The 21923-nt window shown below is 46.6% G+C and overlaps 1 protein-coding gene across 1 annotated transcript; it reads left to right on the forward strand.

Moving 5' to 3' along the window:
* Positions 1 to 226: 226 nt before the first annotated feature.
* Positions 227 to 17197, forward strand: LOC311372585 (coiled-coil domain-containing protein 6-like; the record flags this gene model as incomplete). Its single annotated transcript, XM_084489570.1, has 9 exons — positions 227 to 643; positions 1969 to 2118; positions 3606 to 3734; positions 4560 to 4663; positions 5431 to 5591; positions 8690 to 8846; positions 9565 to 9665; positions 12656 to 12777; positions 16961 to 17197. The coding sequence occupies exons 1-9, from the start codon at positions 383 to 385 to the stop codon at positions 17195 to 17197; spliced, it is 1422 nt and encodes a 473-aa protein (XP_084345696.1). The 5' UTR covers positions 227 to 382.
* Between the last annotated feature and the right edge of the window lie 4726 nt (positions 17198 to 21923).

The raw sequence follows: 21923 nt of genomic DNA on the forward strand, positions 1-21923 counted from the left end.
GTCATCAAATCTTCAGGTGTCAGGGCTTATAAAGACTGGCACCGCACAGTGCATGTCATAGATCACCTACCCCCCCTCCGGCCCCCCTACCAATTCCAACACGCCTCAATGAATCCATAAATCACACACTCATGTCTCTCCGATGGGGTCCATACCCAAAGCAGCCGTCAGGTGTCGCTGCTTCGCGTCGCGCGTGGGCAAGGTCACACGGCGTTCCGTTGCGAACGTGCGTGATTACTCCACCAGCACCGCGGCCGCCGTCGTCTCTCCTCCACACACACACACCGTCGTCTCCTCCACACACACACACACACACACACACATACACGGTCGTCTCTCCGCCACACCACACCACACCACACTGTCACTAGCGCACACAGCCATGGCGGACAGTGCGAGCGAGAGCGACACCGACGGCGCGGGGAGCAGCTCGGCCACCCCGATGTCCCTCTCCTCGGCGTCCAACAACTCGGGCAAGCCGAGTGTGGTCATCTCGCAGTTCCGACTGGAGGAGCTGACGAACCGCCTGGCCTCCCTGCAGCAGGAGAACAAAGTTCTGAAGATCGAGTTGGAAACGTTCAAACTCAAGTGCAAAGCCCTGCAGGAGGAGAACCGGGACCTCCGCAAGGCTAGCGTCACCATTGTAAGTACACACACAGTACACACACAAGCTAACTGGCTAACACGCTAGCCCCCACGTTAGGAGGGCGCACACTGCTGGACCCCGACCCCCCCCTCCACCCACCACCACCCGGGGACAACACACGTTCAACCGGATCGCGTATGGCGTGATGTGATGTCGGTCACCAACCACCACCACCACCACGGGTCTTAAATGTACACACACCCGTGTTCTGGAGCCGCCTCGGAGGGCTGAGGGAGCAGCAGCAGGGAGAGAGAGGGAGAGGGGGGAGAGTTGCTACTTGGCTAAATTAGCAAAGTGAGCGGGGCTCGGCTAGCAGCGCGTCTGCCTGAGAGGGAGAGTCAGCCAGCCAGCCAGCCAGTTAGCACGCTTTGTTTTGTTTTTGCCATGCTAATGGCTAACGTTAATGGTTTTGCTACTGGCGGCTCCGGCTCCAGACGCCGCGGCGGATTGGAGACACACGTCGTCACGTTGGATGATCGATCAAAGCCGTACCACGGTGTGGTTGCTCAACAGATGGCTTGTTAAGGTGTTGTCACCACGTTATGCCACCGCTGCTCCAAGACAGATTGCTCTGTGTGTGTGTGTGTATTGTCTACTAGCCGTAGCGTTGTAGCTACGGTGTATCAATGCGTCACTCGCCCCGAATTATTGATCTATTATTCAGGTGTTCAGGTGTAACCATTTTTTTTTCTTACGAACGTATTGATAGCGTGGGCCTTGCTGCTGGGTGGTGCTTCTGCTGGGTGCCCACCAGCTCAAATCAAATACTGGCCCCCCCAGTCCGCCTCATCACACTGCCCACCCACCTCTTCTGAGGAGATGTGGTCACAGCCATGTATTCACATCTGATCATTTTTAAACGCGTGATAGATTTGTGTCCACCCTCCAACGTAAAAGCTGTCCTTGATGTCACTAATGGCTTAGGTGGTCGATATGAAACCGACGAAGACGCTACACGCACTTCGCACACCACAGTTCTTTCTGTTTCTGTTCACACCTTCTGTGCAGAAACCCCCAGTTTAATGTCTCCCCACAACTGTCAGAAAGACGTTTGTATTTTTTTACGTTTTCATTTTCTGTGGTGCAAACGAATATTCCACACTTCCACTTTTGTTGCTTTTGTGGCTAATCTGAGTGCAGATGGTGGACTGTGTGTGTGTGTGTGTGTGTGTGTGTGTGTGTGTGTGTGTGTGTGTGTGTGTGTGTGTGTGTGTGTGTGTGTGTGTGTGTGTGTGTGTGTGTGTGTGTGTGTGTGTGTTAATCTGGATGTGTGTGGAGCACATGCACAGGATTTTATAAGAACACAATGTCTTGTTTTGCAGCAAGCGAGGGCCGAACAGGAGGAAGAGTTCATCAGTAACACCTTGTTCAAGAAAATCCAGGCCCTGCAGAAGGAGAAGGAGACCTTGGCCGTCAACTATGAGAAGGAAGAGGAATTTCTCACTAATGAGCTGTCAAGAAAACTCATGCAGGTGAGTCCTTTGCACAAGGGAGTCCGTTGCTTTATTCTTCCAAAAACGTGCTTCTTGAATTGTTAGGGCTTCCTAATGCTCTATTTCAGCGTGACAATGCATATACTAAGCCTTGCGGCGTTACATTTAAGCATGTGCCCTCTGTATTGCTGTGTGTTTGTTGTTATACGGTTTGGCTGTGTATGTTGTGGCAGAGAGTGTGCGAGGGGGGGGGTCACTGCATCACGACCAACTGTATCGGTTTTGCCCGACAGCGTAAAAGGCCTAAGATGAATATGGCTGCCAGCTACCCTTAATGGCTCTCAAATTACTCTTGTTGTTTGGTCCGGAGGATTTTCCACGTCTTCTTTCTCCCAACATCAGGACATAGTCTGGCTCGTTACAAATAAGGGGGATTGTATGGAGGGACCTGGGAGCTATAGGCCTGGATGGTGGTTTGTTGACGTGTTAAGATGCCTGAATCCGGCTTGGCCACTTGCTCGTGTGCAAGCAGACCTCTGCTAAACGCTGTGCAGATGGGCTTGTTGTTTAGGCCTTTTGTTATCTCTCTTGTGTGCTAACATAAAACAGACCTACATCTGCTACTGCCCCAAAACCTGGCATGGACACGCAGGCCATAGTTTATGTGCTAGTGCTTTCACTCTGATGTGTCACACTGTGAAGTAATGTAGCAGTAAAATAACCAAAACAAGCTAATGTGCGGCGTGATTGTATTGTAAAGAGGGCTTGTGTTGTTCGAATGTTTGTCCCAAGGCATTTCTCTGGAGATCTGGCATGATAAGGCTGACCCGGGTAAAATGCCCTAGAATATCAACACGTTCCCATTCCGCCTCACTCGTACTATGTCACCTCATGTGACGGGAGGTTGGGGAGGTTCTGCAGTGACGTGATCCTCCGTTTTCATTACAAATGAAAACATTACGACCGTTTGAATGGGGTTGTGGCGGCGTGTGGGTTCGTGTATGAATGGATGCTGCACAGTTGGTCATGTGAGAACACACTGGAAGAAAGCTTGTTTGCCCTCTTTTGGTGGTTGTCAGCCTTCTGCGTGTACATTTACTCTGAAACATTTCCTCTGGATGGATATTATTCAGTGTTTCTCAATACTGAGTCATTCTTTCCACGATCCAAACGAATGTCCCCTTTCTGAATCCGTGCTGAGCTAGTTCCCTCTTTCGAACTCCAGCTTGGCCATTGTTTCACAAAGGCCATTCTTGTGAGAACTACCATCAAAGGAGTAATGCAGCATGGTACTGTAGCCCCCCCCTCTTTTCAATAGATTCCCTCTATGTAGGGCAAGTGGCACAATCCAACACCAGATCTGCCCGCTGCAGTCATCAAATTGTTTCTCGGTGACTCACGCGTCTCCTCCTTCACCGTTCCCATTACTCCTCTTCAACTGCCCTCATGTTTCCGTAGTTTTTGATCTTGTTTCTTGTTTCTTTATTCACCACATGCCCTCTTCTCCGCTCTTCTCTCCACCTCAGCTCCAACACGAGAAGGCAGAGCTTGAGCAGCACTTGGAGCAGGAGCAGGAGTTCCAGGTCAACAAGCTGATGAAGAAGATCAAGAAGATGGAGAATGACACCATTTCCAAGCAACTCACGCTGGAGCAGGTAACGGGGCGTGGATCAGTCCTCACTCGGTCAGAAGATTAAAGGCCCAGTCCCATTTCTCTCCCCTTAACAAGAACACTTGCGGTGAGTGCCCTTCGCTGCAAAGTCAGCTCCCGAGCTGGCTAGCGTTCAAGGGTGGATTTTAAGGGGGAAAAAACAGCACTCCCCCTTGCTCCCCCAAGTATTGTACCATTGTAAGTACACCCTACGCGCAAAATCTAGGGTTAGGGCTGAAATCTAGGGGAAGGGGGAGAATTGGGACAGGGCCTTAGTCATGAAAGACACACACACGCACACAGTCAACGTGCCTGATGGACTTTTGATTTCACTTTTGAAATACTCTCTCAATATCGTAACCCCACACACACATCCGACAAGTCTAATAGGACAGTGCTGTCATTGCATCGGGATGAGCATATGTTGCGGCTCCCCAACAAACCAACCATGGAGTGTGTGCGTCAGCAAGAGCATTTGTAGAATGACGTGATGCATTTCGCCTGGATGCTGTAATCACTCGAGCATTAACATCGAAGTGCTGTAAAAAAAAAAAAAAAAAAAAAGGAACCATGGTTAATTTCCCACAAAATAAGTCAACCATCACAGTGTGTCTGTAATCGAGTCACTCGTAGCACCACATCGCCCCGACAGCGAAGCAAGCGCTCGACATCGGACAGTGGGGGGGCGGTACAACGGTTGCGTGGGTGGGTGGGTGCAGCGGGGGGGGGGGGGGGGGGGGGGAGGGAGCGTGAATACTCACCGGCGTTGAGCTTCTTGTTTGGCCGAGCTGCGCCCGGGGCTCATTATTGTCACTCCTTTCTCCTCCAGCTGCGGCGCGAGAAGATTGACCTTGAGAACACATTGGAACAGGAGCAGGAGGCGCTCGTCAACCGACTGTGGAAGCGCATGGACAAGCTGGAGGCGGAGAAGAGGTGCGAGGTGGCTTGGCTCGCGTTCAGACGTGAACAGCATACCGGATGATAATAAGGACCGTGGCAGGAGGATGCAAGCTTTTCGTGTTGCAATATGGCTCCCCCTTTTTATCAGCTATACTTTCATACTGTCAAAATATAGAATTATTCACCGCAGTTTTCATTTCATCCCAAGTCTAGGTCTAAAAAAAAGAATGTACCTATATTTTATATGTCCAGCCTGTCCAGGTTATTGTGTAATTCAAAGTACAGCTTCTCTTTATCTGGGCCCAATAAGACATGTAATAATACAGTAGGTAGTCAAATGCACAAAGGCCATCCGATGAGTCTGCCATCCGATGTCTCTGTGCAATAACTTGGTTACCCACCGATGCCCCAGTTGAGCCCAAGTATCTGCAGGGTGTGGCTTATTTAATGGGCTTTATTAATTCAGTTTGTTGTTCAGACGGGGCAGCATGTGAAAGTGGTTCTTCCAGACCACTGCTATTCCGCCCTTATCTCCTCCGCACTTGATAACTCGGGTCAGGAGAGGGAGGTTAAAGAGTTATGTTGCCAAAAAAACACATGTATACGGCATATAGCATTACACCCTGCCTTGAACCGATACTTCACTCCCGTCCCTGAAATGGACGCTGTTTACTGGTAGTCCTTGGCGGCTGGTATTTTAGCATGCATGTACCGCCTCCCCTCCCCTTTCTTGGCCAATCGCCTGCTTGGCCTAGTGACTCACAGTGACCTCATCATGCATACGTCGGGTCGCCCCTCAGGATTCTCCAGGAGAAGCTGGACCAGCCCGTGTCGGCCCCGCCCTCTCCCAGGGACGTTTCCATGGAGATCGACTCACCGGAGAACATGATGCGGCATATCCGCTTCCTGAAGAACGAGGTGGAGAGGCTGAAGAAGAGTCTGCGCACCACCGAGCTACAACGTGAGTGACCCCCCCCCCCCCCCCCTTATCTTACCTTACCTTACCTTACCCCCCCGACCTTAGGCCTTGTCTGGGATGGCCAATGGGTCTGACCAGCGGTCAACGCTATGAGTTGACCCCCGCAGGGTTTGGTATGAGTTGACTGCCTCAGGGTTTGGTTTATGAGTTAACTGCCTCAGGGTTTGGTATGAGTTAACTGCCTCAGGGTTTGGTATATGAGTTGACTGCCGCAGGGTTTGGTATATGAGTTGACTGCCGCAGGGTTTGGTATGAGTTGAAGGTTGATTATCCATCGACTGACCTGCCGTTGTGGTCCCCTGTGGTCCTGAGGACCTATAACCCAGATAGTGGAGGCAAACTATTGGTTTTCCTAAATATGCTCAATCTGAAGGCAATATTTGTTCCTCGGGTTGTAAAGCACTTGCCCTACATTTTGTGTTCTACATGGATTGAGAAATACGAGTGCTCTGTTCAACGTACAGACCGAGGAGTTCAGAAGCAGAGAACCTGTGGGGGGAGTCCGTTAGCGTTTTTTCTAAACAGGAATTGGGCACAGATACTGGGGGTACAACCGCCATATATTAGTTGTTGCCTATCTTTTGAACAGGCTCCATGGCCCTTCTGGGATCTACAAGTCTGGCGGTGAATGCGGCTCTGGCTTTGCCAACGCTGGGGGTGTGATCGGGGGAATATGACAATCCATGTCCCGTTGTAGAGAAGGGACACGCTTTGTCTGTAGAGGTGCTGTGCAAGCCATCAATGTTGATATTCCGGTCCATCTGCTAGAGCCCTTTGATAACTTTGGAAAAGGCTTCAGGGGCACTGGAGTCCGGTTGCGTTTCGCTGCCGACTCTCCGCCACCACCCCTCCTCATCCTCCCCTCCATGTCCTTGCGTCAGTCAGTCTGTCAGAGTTACCCACCTGGCCTTGAAGGCTGGTCACTGTGACTGTAAGCGAAAGCACTTCATCTGACAAGTTCGATTGGGCCTCCCTTCATGTCCCGACGGTCCGCTTTCATGTGGGCTATTTCCGAGCGGGTGGTGGCCATGTTGTTTGCGATTCGCGACCACACTGGTAGGTGGGCATTAAAAATCCCCCCCTGTCGGTGCACTTTTAAGTTCCTCCGTTACAATATTTTAAGTCTCTCCCCTCAGGGAGGATAGATACCTGCTTGACGTCTGATTTCTTCGGTACGTCTGATTTCTTCAGACGTAGCGTTTGGCCGGTTGGGAGGCGATTGGGGCCACATCCGTATGTTCAAAGCTTTTCCGGCGTCGATATAACGTCGATCATACATTTAACTTGGTGGTGTCTACGTGCTGGCTTCAGCGAACCTGAAGGCCGGTCTCCATATGAAAATAGCCGTTTTTGAAGGAAAATATTGGCGATTCCGCCACTCCAGAGGAATGTAGGTCAGAGTTGGATCTGGGCCCAGCCCCGGGGGGTGGACGGTAACGCCACACGGGCTCCGGTGGCGACCCAGGCAACACGGCTCACATTCCAACCCCCGGTCTCTCTGGGCGCGTCTCGCCGAGGTCACGTCGTCTCCTCTTCTTCACACGCCACCAGAAGACGGGCCCGGGACCTCGTCCTGGCAGGACCTCCGCCGCTTTAATACGCTTGTGGTCGCCGCCGCCGGCACTCCGGGCTGCCGTCCTGACACGCGACACTGCTCCGTAACCGATAGGCCCGCGGGCGCAGAGTCCTGGGGGGGGGGGGGCCCTGTGGTACCGGTGACCAGATTCAGGGCGGTAGCGCCTGGTGCATAGTGTTCCCAGACCCAACGCACTGCTGGAGGCTTATCTCCTATCTATCTCTGTGTGTTTGCACTGCAGTGCTTGCAGTACTGCTCAAATGCGTGTCTACATTTCATAACCTATTTTGACGAGGGTGCCGCTTATAATGACACACTTGGCAGTGTGTCCTGGGGTGAGGCTTGCACAGGCTGACTCAACCTTTTATTTCATCATTTGGCATGATTCAGAACGGCATTTCCTCAGTTCAATTGGGTTTCGTGGCATGACTCGTTTGTCCCTTACTCTTTACGCATTTTTTTTTTTACGCATCTTTTTTACTTTGCTAACCTTTTTCACCTCTACTTGCATGTTGTAATTTAGCTTTTAATACTAACATTTCTTTGTAGAGCATGTGTAGTGGCATACCAAGCAGATGCCACTAGAGGGAGCCTCTTCTTTGGGACTGGGCTCGGAGGCTGAGATCAGGACCAGGGGTCATGGCTATGGGCAAGCTGATGAAATCATAGTAGCAGTTGCCTCATAGCCCACTGCATTATTTCAAACTGGTCTTGACCTACTTTGACAGGGTGAATACTTTCTGGCCCTTTTTTATTTTTATTTTATTTTATGGAGTGCAGACATTGGGTTTCACAAGCGGCCCGCCACCCTCGTGAACAGAACTCCTTGTCCGTTGTGTATGTCCTGCCTGTGTGTTTTGATCCGTTATTCCAGCCGCTGCTGTGTATTCACTTCACTTGAACGGGAACCTGAGTGAAACCTGTTGGTTTTATCGATTTTATGTCATTGCACGTTTGCACATTTTTATTTGCATATTATTTACCGGCATTATTAATCTGATCCATTTACCGCTGTTGGCTTACGTTTTCTGAAACGCAACCACCTGTCTGGGTCCAACGGCAAGCACACCTGACCCTGACCCAGGGCTGGGCGATCAATCAAATTTTTATAACGATTTCGATTTTTAGCGTGAAACGATCACCAAACTCATATCGAGTTAAAACTATTTTTATTATTATTTTTTTTATTATTATTGTTTTCTTTCTTTATAGAAATTGCAGAACAGCTGGATACATATCTGGACATTATTTTCTATTTGACCATTTTGTGTATTTTTTTTTTAAGGGGAAATTTCAAAGTTCACATTTACAAAGTGTTTTTTTTATGGAGAGAAATTATGAATAAATGCATCGTGTGTTTTCAAAAACAATCACTTGAAAAATCGAGATTTCAATATTGACCAAAATAATCGTGACTATGATTTCAATTCCATAATCGAGCGCACCCGACCCTGACCCTGACCCTGACCCCTTCCCTGCCCCCCGCCGTGTGTTGTTCCCACAGACACGGAGAAGCGCGCCCAGTACATCGAGGAGGAGCGGCACATGCGCGAGGAGAACATCCGCCTGCAGAGGAAGCTGCAGCGGGAGATGGAGCGACGGGAGGCCCTGTGCCGACAGCTCTCCGAGAGCGAGTCCAGCCTGGAGATGGACGACGAGAGGTACAGCAGCAGCAGCAGCCCCCGGCTCGCACAGTGGGGGGGGGTTGGGGGGGCGGGGACCTCGCCTCCCCTCCCTGTCTCCGGACGGGAATTGTCTGTTTTAATTAAGTCAATATGCAAGTGTTTTATAGGGGTGGGAATCTCTTGGCACCTCGCGATTCCGATTCAGAGGTTCTAAAACGATTCTGAAACGATTATCGATGCATCTCGGTGCAACAGTTTTTTTTTTTTTATGTACATTTCCATGCGGGGTTTTCAAAAAAGAAAAAAAAAAAAATATATATATATATATATATATATACACACATCTGAGTTTACTCAGAGTTTGCTAATCACTTCCTACTTGTGTGATGACCATTAAAGACCATCAACAGATGAATTACCTTATTTAATATTTTATAGTAGATAAATAGATCTGGTTCTCTGCGCAGAGAACCCGCAGGCAGAAAGGAGTTTTCTGTAGCGCTCTGCAGCAGGCGAACAAATTTAATAAAATAAAAAAAATATATGTATATATATATATATTTTTAATAAATTTGTTTCCGATTTATAAATTTTTCTGCATCGTTTTAGAGAGAATCGCGATGCATCGCAGAATCTACTATTTTTTTCCCACCCCTAGTGTTTTATGGACGAGGTGTAAATCTCTGTGTAACACATCCCCCCCCCCCCCCCCCACCACCACCCTGTCCCCCCCCCCCCCCCCGTCCCCCTTCAGGTACTTCAACGAGATGTCAGCACAGGGCCTGCGAGCCCGGACGGTATCCAGCCCCATCCCCTACACCCCCTCCCCCAGCTCCAGCCGACCCATATCTCCTGGTGCGTGTGCCAGAAAAACACACACACACACACACACACACACACACACACACACACACACACACACACACACACACACACACACACACACACACACACACACACACACGCACACAGCTTGATTTACCGAGTTATGTAACAGAATGAACCTTCATATTTGCGTCCCACACACTTTGATATGATTTTATCAGGCACGTTATACAAGTGGCTACAGCCCACTCCTTCGTACAGCTGATAGCATATCGGAAAACATTGACATCCATCTAATAAAGGTACAAAGTTTGCTGATGATAATAGGGGAATATTATGCATATTATGCATGTTATGCATATTATGCGGTGTTGCTACCGATCACGGTATCGTTTGCTTATCGCCTGAACAGTAAACGTACTTTATCATGACAGATTTGTAATTTGCTATTCACCGACGAGGTCAGACCCCCAAAACTGTCAAAACAACACAAACAAACGGCCACCGAGCTTAACCGTGGGACAAAAAAAACACTGATATTAAGGGATACCCGTCTTCATACAAACTAGGCTAGCGTGTGATTTTATTTGTCTCCAGAGACCGTTGATTCACAACGGTCTCTGGCTAGGTCCCAAACAGAACAGCCAATCGCGTGAGTTTTTTATTGTGCATATAACAGATATCCCCGGTAGCTGGAATGTCCCTTGAGAATGCACATCGACCCCCCTTTGACACAATAACACTTTGGTTTCCGGCACATTTGTGCCTTGTCCAAATCATTTTTATCCATGTTGGAACCTGTCCAAACATGATAGCTGGAGTTGGACTAAGGGGAACCCGTGGACTGGTGCTCCTCGGGTTCACGTTCACACAACATCCCCACTGAGAGGTTGTTGTTGGATTCAAGTGCATATTCACTTGTACAAAGAGGCGCGTTGTTTCAACGTATGGCTGAGAGCCGCGCGCTCCCATACGGTGAGCTGAGCTGTAATTCATCTGTTCGGGTATTCGGGTAGCAGCGCCCCGGCAGGTGGAAGGCGTCCGCCGCCTTTTTCAAACGTACATTGTGTTCCTGTTAGCCGACGTGTAAAGGCCATAAACGCCAGGCAAGGTCCAAAGCTCCAGGAGAAATTCCTCCTGAGGGAGAATTGATTTAAAGTAGTGTGGTAAAAGGTAAGCTTGTCGCTTTTCCTCTCCTAATAAGGGTGTCTGCACAGACTTCACATTCAGTGACAATTCCTCCGCAATATGTTTTCGCTAAAATCAACCAAATGCAACAACAATACGTTGCCCTGTGACATGAAATGTGTTTTGTTCTTATAGTATCCCCCAAAGGTAAAGGCATCTGCCCCTGTGGCCAGTAGGGTTGAACTCGACTGCTGCTTGACATTTTCCCACACTACAGGAGACTCGAGGATTACACAAGGAGCCCGTCCGAATGAGCACTTTGATGGCGCTCGCTGGTGCTAATGAATCCAACACATCATGACCTCAAGTGCTTGTCGTGAAGGGTGCCAGAGCTTTGTTAGGGGGGGCGCTCCTCTGAAATTACAAAGTGCATACTGTGAAACATGGTTCTTGTGATGGCACAACCATTTTGCCCATCTTGTTCCAACTCGGGCTGAACTATTAATGGAATTCAAATCGAAATCGTGATGTAATAGAACGCGATATGCAAATCGCAAAGGCTGTGATTTAAAAAAAGAAAGAAAATTTATATATATACATATATATATAAAAAAATCGATCTATATTTTTATTTTGTGATTTGTTACCGTTACTGACTGGAGATCAGTAAGGGTTATATTTGATTTTCTTTTACAATTCAATAGTAAAATAAAGATGTTATATTATCAATTCATCTCAACACATCGGCCTGGCCTAAAGGAAAGAGCAGTTTATATGTTGACTGCTTCCAATGTTGTGTTGGTCATACTAAAGAATGATTTTATTGTTTTTTTGTGAATAATACATAAGGAACTTAATAAATGTAAAAAATTGCATATTAAATCGCAATCGCAATATTGGTCAAAATAATCTCCATTAGAATATTTCCCCAAATCGTTCAGCCCTATTTCAACGCTGTGTCCCCCGCAGAGTTTCGTATGAATCAGCAATATAGGACATTTCTTAACACTCAGATGTGTGCCTGGGGATTCAGACTGATTGTTGTGCAACTAGTGGTCAGCAATGTTGTCTGAGCTACCCTCAGACTTTAGCATAACATTCATTCACTCAATGACATTCAATGGTATGACCCGCTTTATATATATAGCGGGTCGTACCACGAAAATAAATGTCGGACACGGGGCATATAAAATAAATGGCGGTTTTGTTTATTTGAATGTATATGAATTTATCGTGGTTTATTCTATTTAATGTATTTTGTACAATAGTATTAGTGACACAAAAATGGGTGAAGATGCTAGGGCTTTAGTCAACCTATAGTCAAAGAAAATCTTGGTTGACCAAAATTCGACCAACTCTACAACAAATCGATTGGAAATAAATTAATAATAACACCAGCGTTTGGCCGACCAATGAGAATTCAGTCGAATTGTGCACATCGACCAATTTATCGACCAACTTCACAGCCCTTTGAGTAATTATCAATTTTGTTTGTACAGGAACAGCCTGTTTCCTGTTTTTGTGAATTGATGGTATTATCTTTTGGTCGTCCGTCTACTGTGCTTGATATCGGCCCTATAGCACTGAGGCCTTATGATGACATATTTTTTATCGTAGTAAATGTAGGCCGATGTACACAATATAAACGGCATGAGAGATTGGTTATTGCAGACTTAATTATGCGCTTTGTTAATGCATAGACCTATTGACCTATCTAATGGAGTACCTTTTTGTAAACATATTAAGACCCTCCCTTATCCATCCATCACCCCATTGAGTGAAATTGATTTCCTGCCTGCTCTCTTCTCCAGGACAAACATTGACCGCAGACCCCAGTGCTCTGTGTTCCTAAACGTCTGCGTTGTTGTTATTGTTGTTGTTCCCCTGCTCAGGTCTGTCGTACGGCGGCCACACGGTGGGCTTCACTCCCCCGGCCACCCTGTCCAGAGCCGGCATTTCCCACTACAACCCTCCAGCCCTTCACGTCCATGGAAGCTCCTCCCACGCCGTAGCGGTAGGTCCAAAAAACGACGCTGCACGTGCTCCCAGTGGGTCCGTTCAGAAAACCCAAATCAGCCCACAACCGGGCTGACGGCTTGTTGCAATAACACCGCAACTTAACGAATAACATTGATTGGTGTACTTTTAGCTTGATGTGTTCACCACAATTATTATGCTTAAATGAACTATTTGTGACTCCCGTCTTTGGAGAAAAGTTCCCCAATCACTCACAAATGTCTGAATTTCATTCAAAATTGATTTAAGAGAATGTTTTTTTCAATGCGGTAGGTCAAATATTTTTTTTAAATGTTAAGGTAAAATAACCATATTTCATGTCTTGCTGAATCATATGATTCATATGAGCTCTCAGAGCTCCCTGAGTTATTATCACCCCTTACCCCTTTACTATGCCTCTGGGTGCAATTTTCCCTCCTGGCAATGTAGCTAAGCTGGGTGACCAATTACCGTACCCTCATGTGGCCGCGCCAGGCCATTCACATTAGAGCTCCTGTTGAGGGATTTTAGAGTTCAACGAAGTACAGACTACATAAAATAGTTTGAAAGTGCAAAACACACAAAATACGTAGAAAGTACAAACCACACAACAGTAAGGAAGTACAGACTACACAAAATAGTTAGGAAGTACAGACTACACAAAATAGTTAGGAAGTACAGACTACACAAAATAGTTAGGAAGTACAGACTACACAAAATAGTTAGGAAGTACAGACTACACAAAATAGTTAGGAAGAACAGACTACACAAAATATGTAGAAAGTACAAACTACACAAAATATGTAGAAAGTACAAACCACACAACAGTAAGGAAGAACAGACTACACAAAATAGTTAGGAAGTACAGACTACACAAAATAGTTAGGAAGTACAGACTACACAAAATAGTTAGGAAGTACAGACTACACAAAATAGTTAGGAAGTACAGACTACACAAAATAGTTAGGAAGTACAGACTACACAAAATAGTTAGGAAGTACAGACTACACAAAATAGTTAGGAAGAACAGACTACACAAAATAGTTAGGAAGTACAGACTACACAAAATAGTTAGGAAGAACAGACTACACAAAATAGTTAGGAAGTACAGACTACACAAAATAGTTAGGAAGTACAGACTACACAAAATAGTTTGAAAGAACAGACTACACAAAATAGTTTGAAAGTACAAAACACACAAAATACATAGAAAGTACAAACCACACAACAGTAAGGAAGTACAGACTACACAAAATAGTTAGGAAGTACAGACTACACAAAATAGTTTGAAAGTACAAAATATGTAGAAAGTACAAACCACACAACAGCAAGGAAGTACAGACTACACAAAATAGTTAGTTCATTAGCCGTCTTGTTATTGTTATTTTAGGTTTCTAAAATCCAGTGTCAAGCATTAACTAAATAGTTGCAAGTTATTTATTTACAGAGCCCAAAAAGGTGTTTTGAATTGCACCTGAAACATTGACTGGGTGACACTACTGTTTGCATTTCTGCAAAAAATCCCTGATTCCTACGGTTAGGAAATATAATCCTAGGGTTTGGACCTGCCTATGGACTTTCTGTTGTCTGCAGTGCTTGCACAGCAGGAATTACTTTTATTTCAGCACCTTCCTAGTGAGTTTTGTTCACTTTGCAAGTGTGCTCCAGCTTACTTAGTTTAGCACACAAAGCTTTTAGGGGCAATAAAACACTAATGGGGTCAAGCAAAGAGTGACTGCTGTTTAAGCCTTCCGTCTCCCTGATTTATTATTTCACCTGCCACCTACCTCTTGTTTGTTTGTCATCAAGTTTATACCGTCAAATTTGCATTGGTTTGCATCAGATTTATCGATTCGATTTGGAGATTTTGCCTTAACCTACCTCTACTAAAACAACAGACCGATTAAGGTTTTTATAGTCTGATCTCAATCAGCCAATCTGGTACCAAAAACAGATTTTTTTTTTTATATAGTCATATAATAATAGTGAAAACCATTAATAGTTATGTTATGTTTTTTAAAATCATTGCGTGCAGATTATTTAAGAGTTCTTAGTGAGTGCTCATGAGTTGGTGAGTTATTGTACCCACTGTTTACTCTGGGTGTTCCTATTAGGGAACTCAACTGGGCCTGGTGATGAGGAGGTTGACTCACATGTATTTATTTAAGAAGGCCTCTATCTGCTCTATCGGCCCATGTGGCCTCTATCGGACACACGGCCCGGAGCAGGGGAACCCGTCATCTCTGGACGGTGTTCACTACCTGGTAATGGACATCACGTTCCCACAACGTGTTTAAGAGGTGCTAAACACTCCACCACCCATCTTGAAAGCACCCAGGAGGTGTTTGTCCCGGGCCTTATCAATGACCTCCTTATTGCGGACGCCCCACCCTGTCTGCTGGCAGATGGACGCTAAACTCTGTGGGCCATCGTAGTCCAAAAACCCATTTTATAGAGGGTGTCCTCCACTATAAAAGCTGTATGACACTGGCTTGGTTCATAGTTTGCTTTTAATTGTCCTGTGGCTTTATTGCAGTATGTGTCTGAAGAGTGTCTGAAGACTTCAGCTGTGATCTCAGATCTCAGTTGTTTTTTTTTGAGTGGGTCATTTTGACAAAACAAGACTCGTATATACAATACTCTGCATTTTATAGAGAGGGTCTGCTATCTTTAAAACACCAGCTTCTTATTGGCAAGCTAGTGGCCTTCAGCTCTCGATTAGTACACCGACCGGCGTGGTGTATATGGGCACGCTGCTTACCAGTACTAGGCCTGGGGCGATATGACTGAAAGACATGTCATGATATAACTTTATCATATTGATCGATAACTATTGATCATTTTAATGACCTAAAAAGACAAGGAATTATCATGCTGGATTTAATCACTTATGTCTAACACTTAACATGACCTTCCACTGTTATAAATACTCCAATGTCTATCACGATACGATCATTTATTGTTTTATTTCCCAGGCCTACCTAGTACTGTATTTCTACTTGGACATGATTCTTATATCCCAACCCAGGCAACCTTTAAAAACCCCCAAAATAAACAAAAAAAGCAATACCCTTTACTTTCCCCTCTGTCCCTCCCCAAGCCGCTCTAGAGTTGACTACCGTTCTCTCCTGTGCTGGTAGCATTCAGGGCACTCTGGCCAGTGTCCCGTAAGTGTCGGGTCGAATTCATTCTGTTAAACCCATTCGGATTAACCATTAACACGGCTAAGAGCCCTGCGGTGGAGAAAATGACGCTGATGTGATACGCCTGGCTGAATCTTGATCAGCCACTGCTGAGTAATTGGCAGCACCTTATCACTTAGGCATTCTGGGGCCTGGGGCCTGACCTATTGAATGAGAACTCCAACCAAAGGATATTTTGTATTTTGTTCGTCGATTCCCTCGCCTAGTGTTGCGAAATTTCTAAAAGGAATTTTGGATTAAGAAGATTATAAACTGCATCAATGTGCAATGCTTTACTTCTTGCATGAAGATAAATATTTGCTCTTTCCTCGTACTAACCCTAGACCAAAGGTAGTAAGGCATCCGAGTTCCCAGTACAACCTGTTTCGTCCGTCTCTTTGCCGCCGACTGTACAGCTCGATTAGCAACACCCTCTGCACCCGGGGGCCCACCCAAGACGTTGAGCCCAGGCCTCGACCTAGATTCTCCCGCAACCATTACATTTATTTTCCAGTGGGCTGCTTTTCCCTCGGCACCCCTCTTCTTCTTCTTACCATGTATCTCCTTACAATGCTGCCCTGTGAGTCCTAAATAGACCGCTTAGGGGTTTCAACCAAGGGCTTCCCTGAAAGGAAAACTTTTGTTCCTTCGCGCCCCCTCGCCGCTTACTTTGGACGCCTCCTGCGTCCATCTTTAGGAGCATGAAGATATGGGGGTACTGGAGTAATGTGTGTGTGTGTGTGGGAAGATGCAAAAGAAAAACGGATTACCAGATCAATAAAATGGGTATCAGTCTGCAATTAGTGAGAACCCTGAACTAGCCTTTTTTTTTTTTTGATAAATACCACTTAGGGACACTCACCACGTACAGTCCCACACTAATCCCCCACTCACCGAGACGCCGACCGTCTGATAATGGGGGACTGGGGAAATGTCAAGCGGCGGGTTGTATGTCAATAACCTTTTTAACAACTGTCCTCTTTCTCCTTTCTTTTTCCCCCCCCTCTCTCTTTTTCCCAGAGGCCCTCCCCGCGAAGAAGCACCAGCCCCGACAAATTCAAGCGTCCGACCCCGCCGCCCTCCCCCAACACGCACTCGGGGGCCCTGACGGCCCAGCCCGCCCTCCCGCCGCCCGCCCAGCCCATGGTCCAGTCCATGTCCTCCCCGGCGGCCATGTCCCAGCACGCCGCCGCCTCCTCCTCCTCCTCCTCCTCCTCCATGCAGCAGCAGCAGCAGCAGCCCCCCTCCCAGCCTTAAGAGCCCCACCCCCGAGGTGACCCCCCCCCTCCCCGCCCCTAACCCCCTCCACCCCCCCCCCCCCCCCCCCCCCCCGCCAACACGTGTGGCTTGGAAATGCCCCGGCGCTTACAGCAGAAAGCAGCTTCCATCTTTACCAGCCACCCCCCCACCCCACCCCACCACCACCACCGCCCCCCCCCCCCACACCTGGAAGTCACATGTCTCTTCACGCTCTGCTCTTGCCGACTCCAAACAACGCAAAGAAAAATAAAATGGAAACAAAAAAAAAGTGGCTTATGTGGTTTGAAGTTAGCGGGGTGGGGGTGTGGTGGGGGTGGGGGTGGCGCCGGAGACGCGTCGCCACGGCACCCCAGAAGAGGCTGGCTCCGCCCCCCCGGGGCTGTGTGCGCTGCGTTGGTTAAACGCTCTTTAAAAAGGAATGGACTGACTGAAAATGAAGCGCTTCTGGGACTGGTAGGCTGGGTATCTGTTCACCTTCTGTCCTTGTACATGTATTATTGTTCCGTTTTTTTTTTTTTTTCTTCCAAGTCATATTATTGTTTTATTTTGTTGTTGTTGTTGTTGTTTTTTTTTGCTTGGGACTTTTGCCGATTGGAATTGTTGTTGTGGCGCTCATGAGGAACGCAGCACAGCGTCTCATGGTTAGTGTTTTCATTTTCTGATTTCATGGATGTTCTGATGAATCAACTGATGGATGTATAGCTTGATAGGCCGGTGGATCCACGTGTCCATCTGCTCCATGCCTAATAATACCGCATTTGATTGCAGTAATGTGCCCCCCCCCCCTCTACCCACTATAGCTCACCTTACTTATTTTGTCTCTAAAGCATCGTACGCATTCGCCGTCAACAGTTAACACGCAGCTCTGATGAGTCTTTAAGCTTCGACTAAGAAACCGTTCACTGAGTTCCAGAGCGGTGATCCAGCAAGCCACCCGTATATATATATATACACACACATTTTCTTTTCGATAAGCAGATCCAAGGCTGTTCTGCCTTTAAAAAACAACAACAAAAAAACACCAAATATATATATACACACAATAAAAAAATAATCAGCAGTGACTTAAAGGACATCAGATCATCGGTACAAACGCATCACACTGGGCGCCTTCGGGCGTCTGTAGTGTAACGGGATGTTGCGACAGATTCACAGTCACTCGTGTCCCGCCTCCGCTCTTCCTCTCTGTAGTTCTGAAAGCTTCAACCATCCTATGAATATTCCTCATCAGGAAAAAAAAAAAACACCATAATGCTCTTTACACTAAATATACATACTGCTAAAACATTCTTAATGAATGGTACTGTTGAACTAAATTTCTATGTATGATTAAAAGCTCTTGAAGACTACGGACCTGCCTCTTTTTTTTTATGAATGGATTGTACTTGGGTGTGTATGTTGTGTGGGACATTTTAGGAATTGGGGGGGAAACCATAAATGAAAGTACATGCGCTAAATAATCGACCCGTTTTTTTAAACTAAAGCTGTTACGTATATAAATCTTTTAGGCTGTTTTCACATCTCTTCTGAGACACGAGTATCATTAGGTTGAGTATCAACTTGAACCTGGCCCTGAGTTTTTATAACCCATACAAATCGAACGGGGCCAGAACTGCACAAAACCAATCCAAACATTGACTTGGCACACAGTACCCCAACAGGCCCAGCACGAGTCCCCTGGTTTCTTAGAGGTCTGGTGTAATTTGCGCTGCTGCACACTGTTCTCTATTACACCTCATGCTGGCTACCTGAAGCGGCCCAAACTGGAATGGGGATTTTGAAGGGCAGTCGTGCTGGGTGCTATGCTGACCTTGACCTTGGGAACTGCCGCTGAGCTTGGCTACAGTACAGAAATTAAAACAAACCGCCCCCCCCCCCCCCCCCCCCCAATTCATACAATCTGTGCGTTTCCCTCTTGAGGAGTATCTGGGTGTTTGTGCGTCCCTCTAACCCCTAGTGAGGTCCACAGGACGGATGGGATAGCTGGAGTGTTGAAAGCAAAGATATATTTTCACATGTCAGTGTTGCATTTGTATGATGATTGATGATTGCGTTTGCTCTTTGAAAAACTGTGTACAACCTGAATCCAGCTTGGGTCAGTTAGAAGCCTGTGGCGGGTGTGCGTGTAGAAAATATTTAGTGTGTGGTGGCCCATTGAAAGGCTATAGGCCTACTGTGTAATATATATATATGAACATGATGTGCTAACTGTTGATGTAGTCGTCATTCATTTAAAAAGTATTGCTTTAGACTGCGGATGGGAATGAAATCGTCAGTTCCCATCCTCATCACTGAATAGTGACATAGTTGTGGGGGTATACAAAAAGCAAGTATTTTCTAATTAAACGTGGCTACTTTGTACTGCCTTTTGTGCAGTAAATCAAATATGGAAGCAAGAGAATTCAAGTCGAGTCAGAGGGGTTAGGTCTGGCCTAAGCCTACATCAGACAATATCAGAAAACACATGCCTCTGAATCCCCAATTACTACCGGCTTTATAAAGCATGTCATGAATATAAGGATCTCAAAATGCAGCGTAAGAGTTTAATTAACGTGTTCTCTTCAACTGTCGCTGTTCAGCGTTAAGGGGATTATAGGGTCTTAGTCGGCCGAACATTCTTGGCTGTGGACTTTTGACTGTGGGAAAGGCATCAAAGTATTGGTTTAAAAATGTTTTATATTGGACTATCTGCTGCACCCATCTCAGAATCACCATTGTGATTTTCCGTCCTTTATATTTTAGGCCTAACGTTATATCTGTTGCCTTTCTCCAGTAGCCTAGGGTTAGCCTATAATCGCCTCCACTTTGGTCTCTGACCAATACCAATATTCCTCTCGTTGCACATAGTTCGACACCAAATATTAATGATTTTGAACCAATTTACTTTGAATATCCACATAATCTACTAGGCCTTTTGGCTGCGTGACCTAGGCTATCAGCTCAGAATCCCATTGTCCAGTTATTTTCATTTCACTTCTAATAATTGTATGGAAAGAATAATTTCCATACAATTTAGATTAATTTTCAACTCTGCATGTTTTCTTCATTATCAAACTCCCAGGGTCCCAGTGTGAGTTCTGCCCATCCCGAAGCTCATCTGTGACTTATTAAGACTTACTAAGACCTTGTGACTCATAAGAGTGCGTTACCGCGTTATTGCATTAGTGCGCGTTGCCACGTTATTGCATTAGTGCGCGTTACCACGTTATTGCGTCAGTGCGCGTTATCACGTTATTGCGTAGTGCGCGCTGCCACGTTATTAAACGTAACTTGTGGCATTATTGTTAACCCATTTTTAGCAAGAAGGGCGACTATTTCTAGGCAATTTTCCTTGATGTATTATTATTTTTAATAGTCATAGGCTTATATATAGGCCCTTTATTTTGTCCAAATGATGACGCTAATTCACACAACAAAGCACTGTTTTATTTGACTTGGCATAGGATTAAACCGATTACAATAATTCTTGGGAAAATGACGATGACGGCGCTGACACATTATATAAATCGCATAAACAGCAGTAAACACCAACATAACTCTCCGTATAGCGTCCTTCATTTCCTCGGCGACCACAAGCACGTGTGCGCGCGTCCCCCCCGCTTCACGCTCACACGCTCGCTTCCTCTTGTTTCTTCCGTCGCGCGCGTGAACCCCCGGCCAGCGAGAACAGCTTTGAACCGGTTTGCTCGGTGTCTTGCACGGCGCCAGCTGTGGTTGCTGGAGGAGTCAGACGCCAGACGGGGCCTGAGAACAAACCCTCAGCGCGGCCCGGCTTTTTAGGATGCGCGGCATCCGTGGGCGATGACGATGCGTGCGTATTAGCTCGTGCTGGCTTAACGCTGCACACCTGAGGCTCCATCCGTTGGGGGAGAGGACCTTATATGGACCCCTCCCTGCGGACTACATACCTGAGAGGTTTGATCCGGGCAGAGGAGGACCCCCACTCATGGACCCTCCTCCCTGCGGACGGGGATCCTCCTCGGCAGGTGCTGGTGCTGCTGCTGCTGCTGCCGCTGCTGCTGTTGTTGTTGTTATTGTCGAGGTGGGTGCCGCATGCAGGCTCATCTTACCATTGTCTGGGTTCTGGTTTACGTTGTTGTTGTTGTGTTGAGCTCAACGTAAATGATCAGACGTCCAAATTTTACGCTGATATTACGTCATTTTTGTTGACATTATATAGTTTTCCCCCAAAAGCAGAAAAGAAAAGGGGAAAAAAAGTATTGACATTTCGATTTCCAGGAACCGTTTTACAAAGAAACATTTGACGTGGATGCTTTTTTCTTTACTTTATTGAACGTGTGTTGTGGTCATCGCTGTTGCGTTAGAGCAGTGACTGTAGTAGTGGAGTACACAAAGGCTGGTCGATACATAGGGGTTGGTGGGAAGCTTTTGAACGCTCGATGAACCCCGGAGGGGAGGAGAGATGTGCGATGCAGCTGCTGCAATACCGGCAGGCTTCTGCAATAGGCGTCTGCGCTCATAGACGCCGTAGATAAAACAATATCGATGAGTAAAGATTGGTAAAGTATCTTCAGGCATCTGCACAACGCAAATAAAACATGTACCTCGTTCAGTCCGCTCAGTGTCTGACGGTGCAGAATTCGAAGGGGCCAGATTTGAGGTGAATCTTTAATATAATCAAAGGCAGACAACTGTCCACTGACGCTCTCTCCTCCTCAAAGGTGTGGTTTTAGAGCGAGAGAAACAAAAAGGACAGCCCGCT

This window comes from Micromesistius poutassou (assembly GCF_964030765.1).
Source record: "Micromesistius poutassou genome assembly, contig: SCAFFOLD_2520, whole genome shotgun sequence".
In the NCBI taxonomy this organism is placed as follows: Eukaryota; Metazoa; Chordata; class Actinopteri; order Gadiformes; family Gadidae; genus Micromesistius; species Micromesistius poutassou.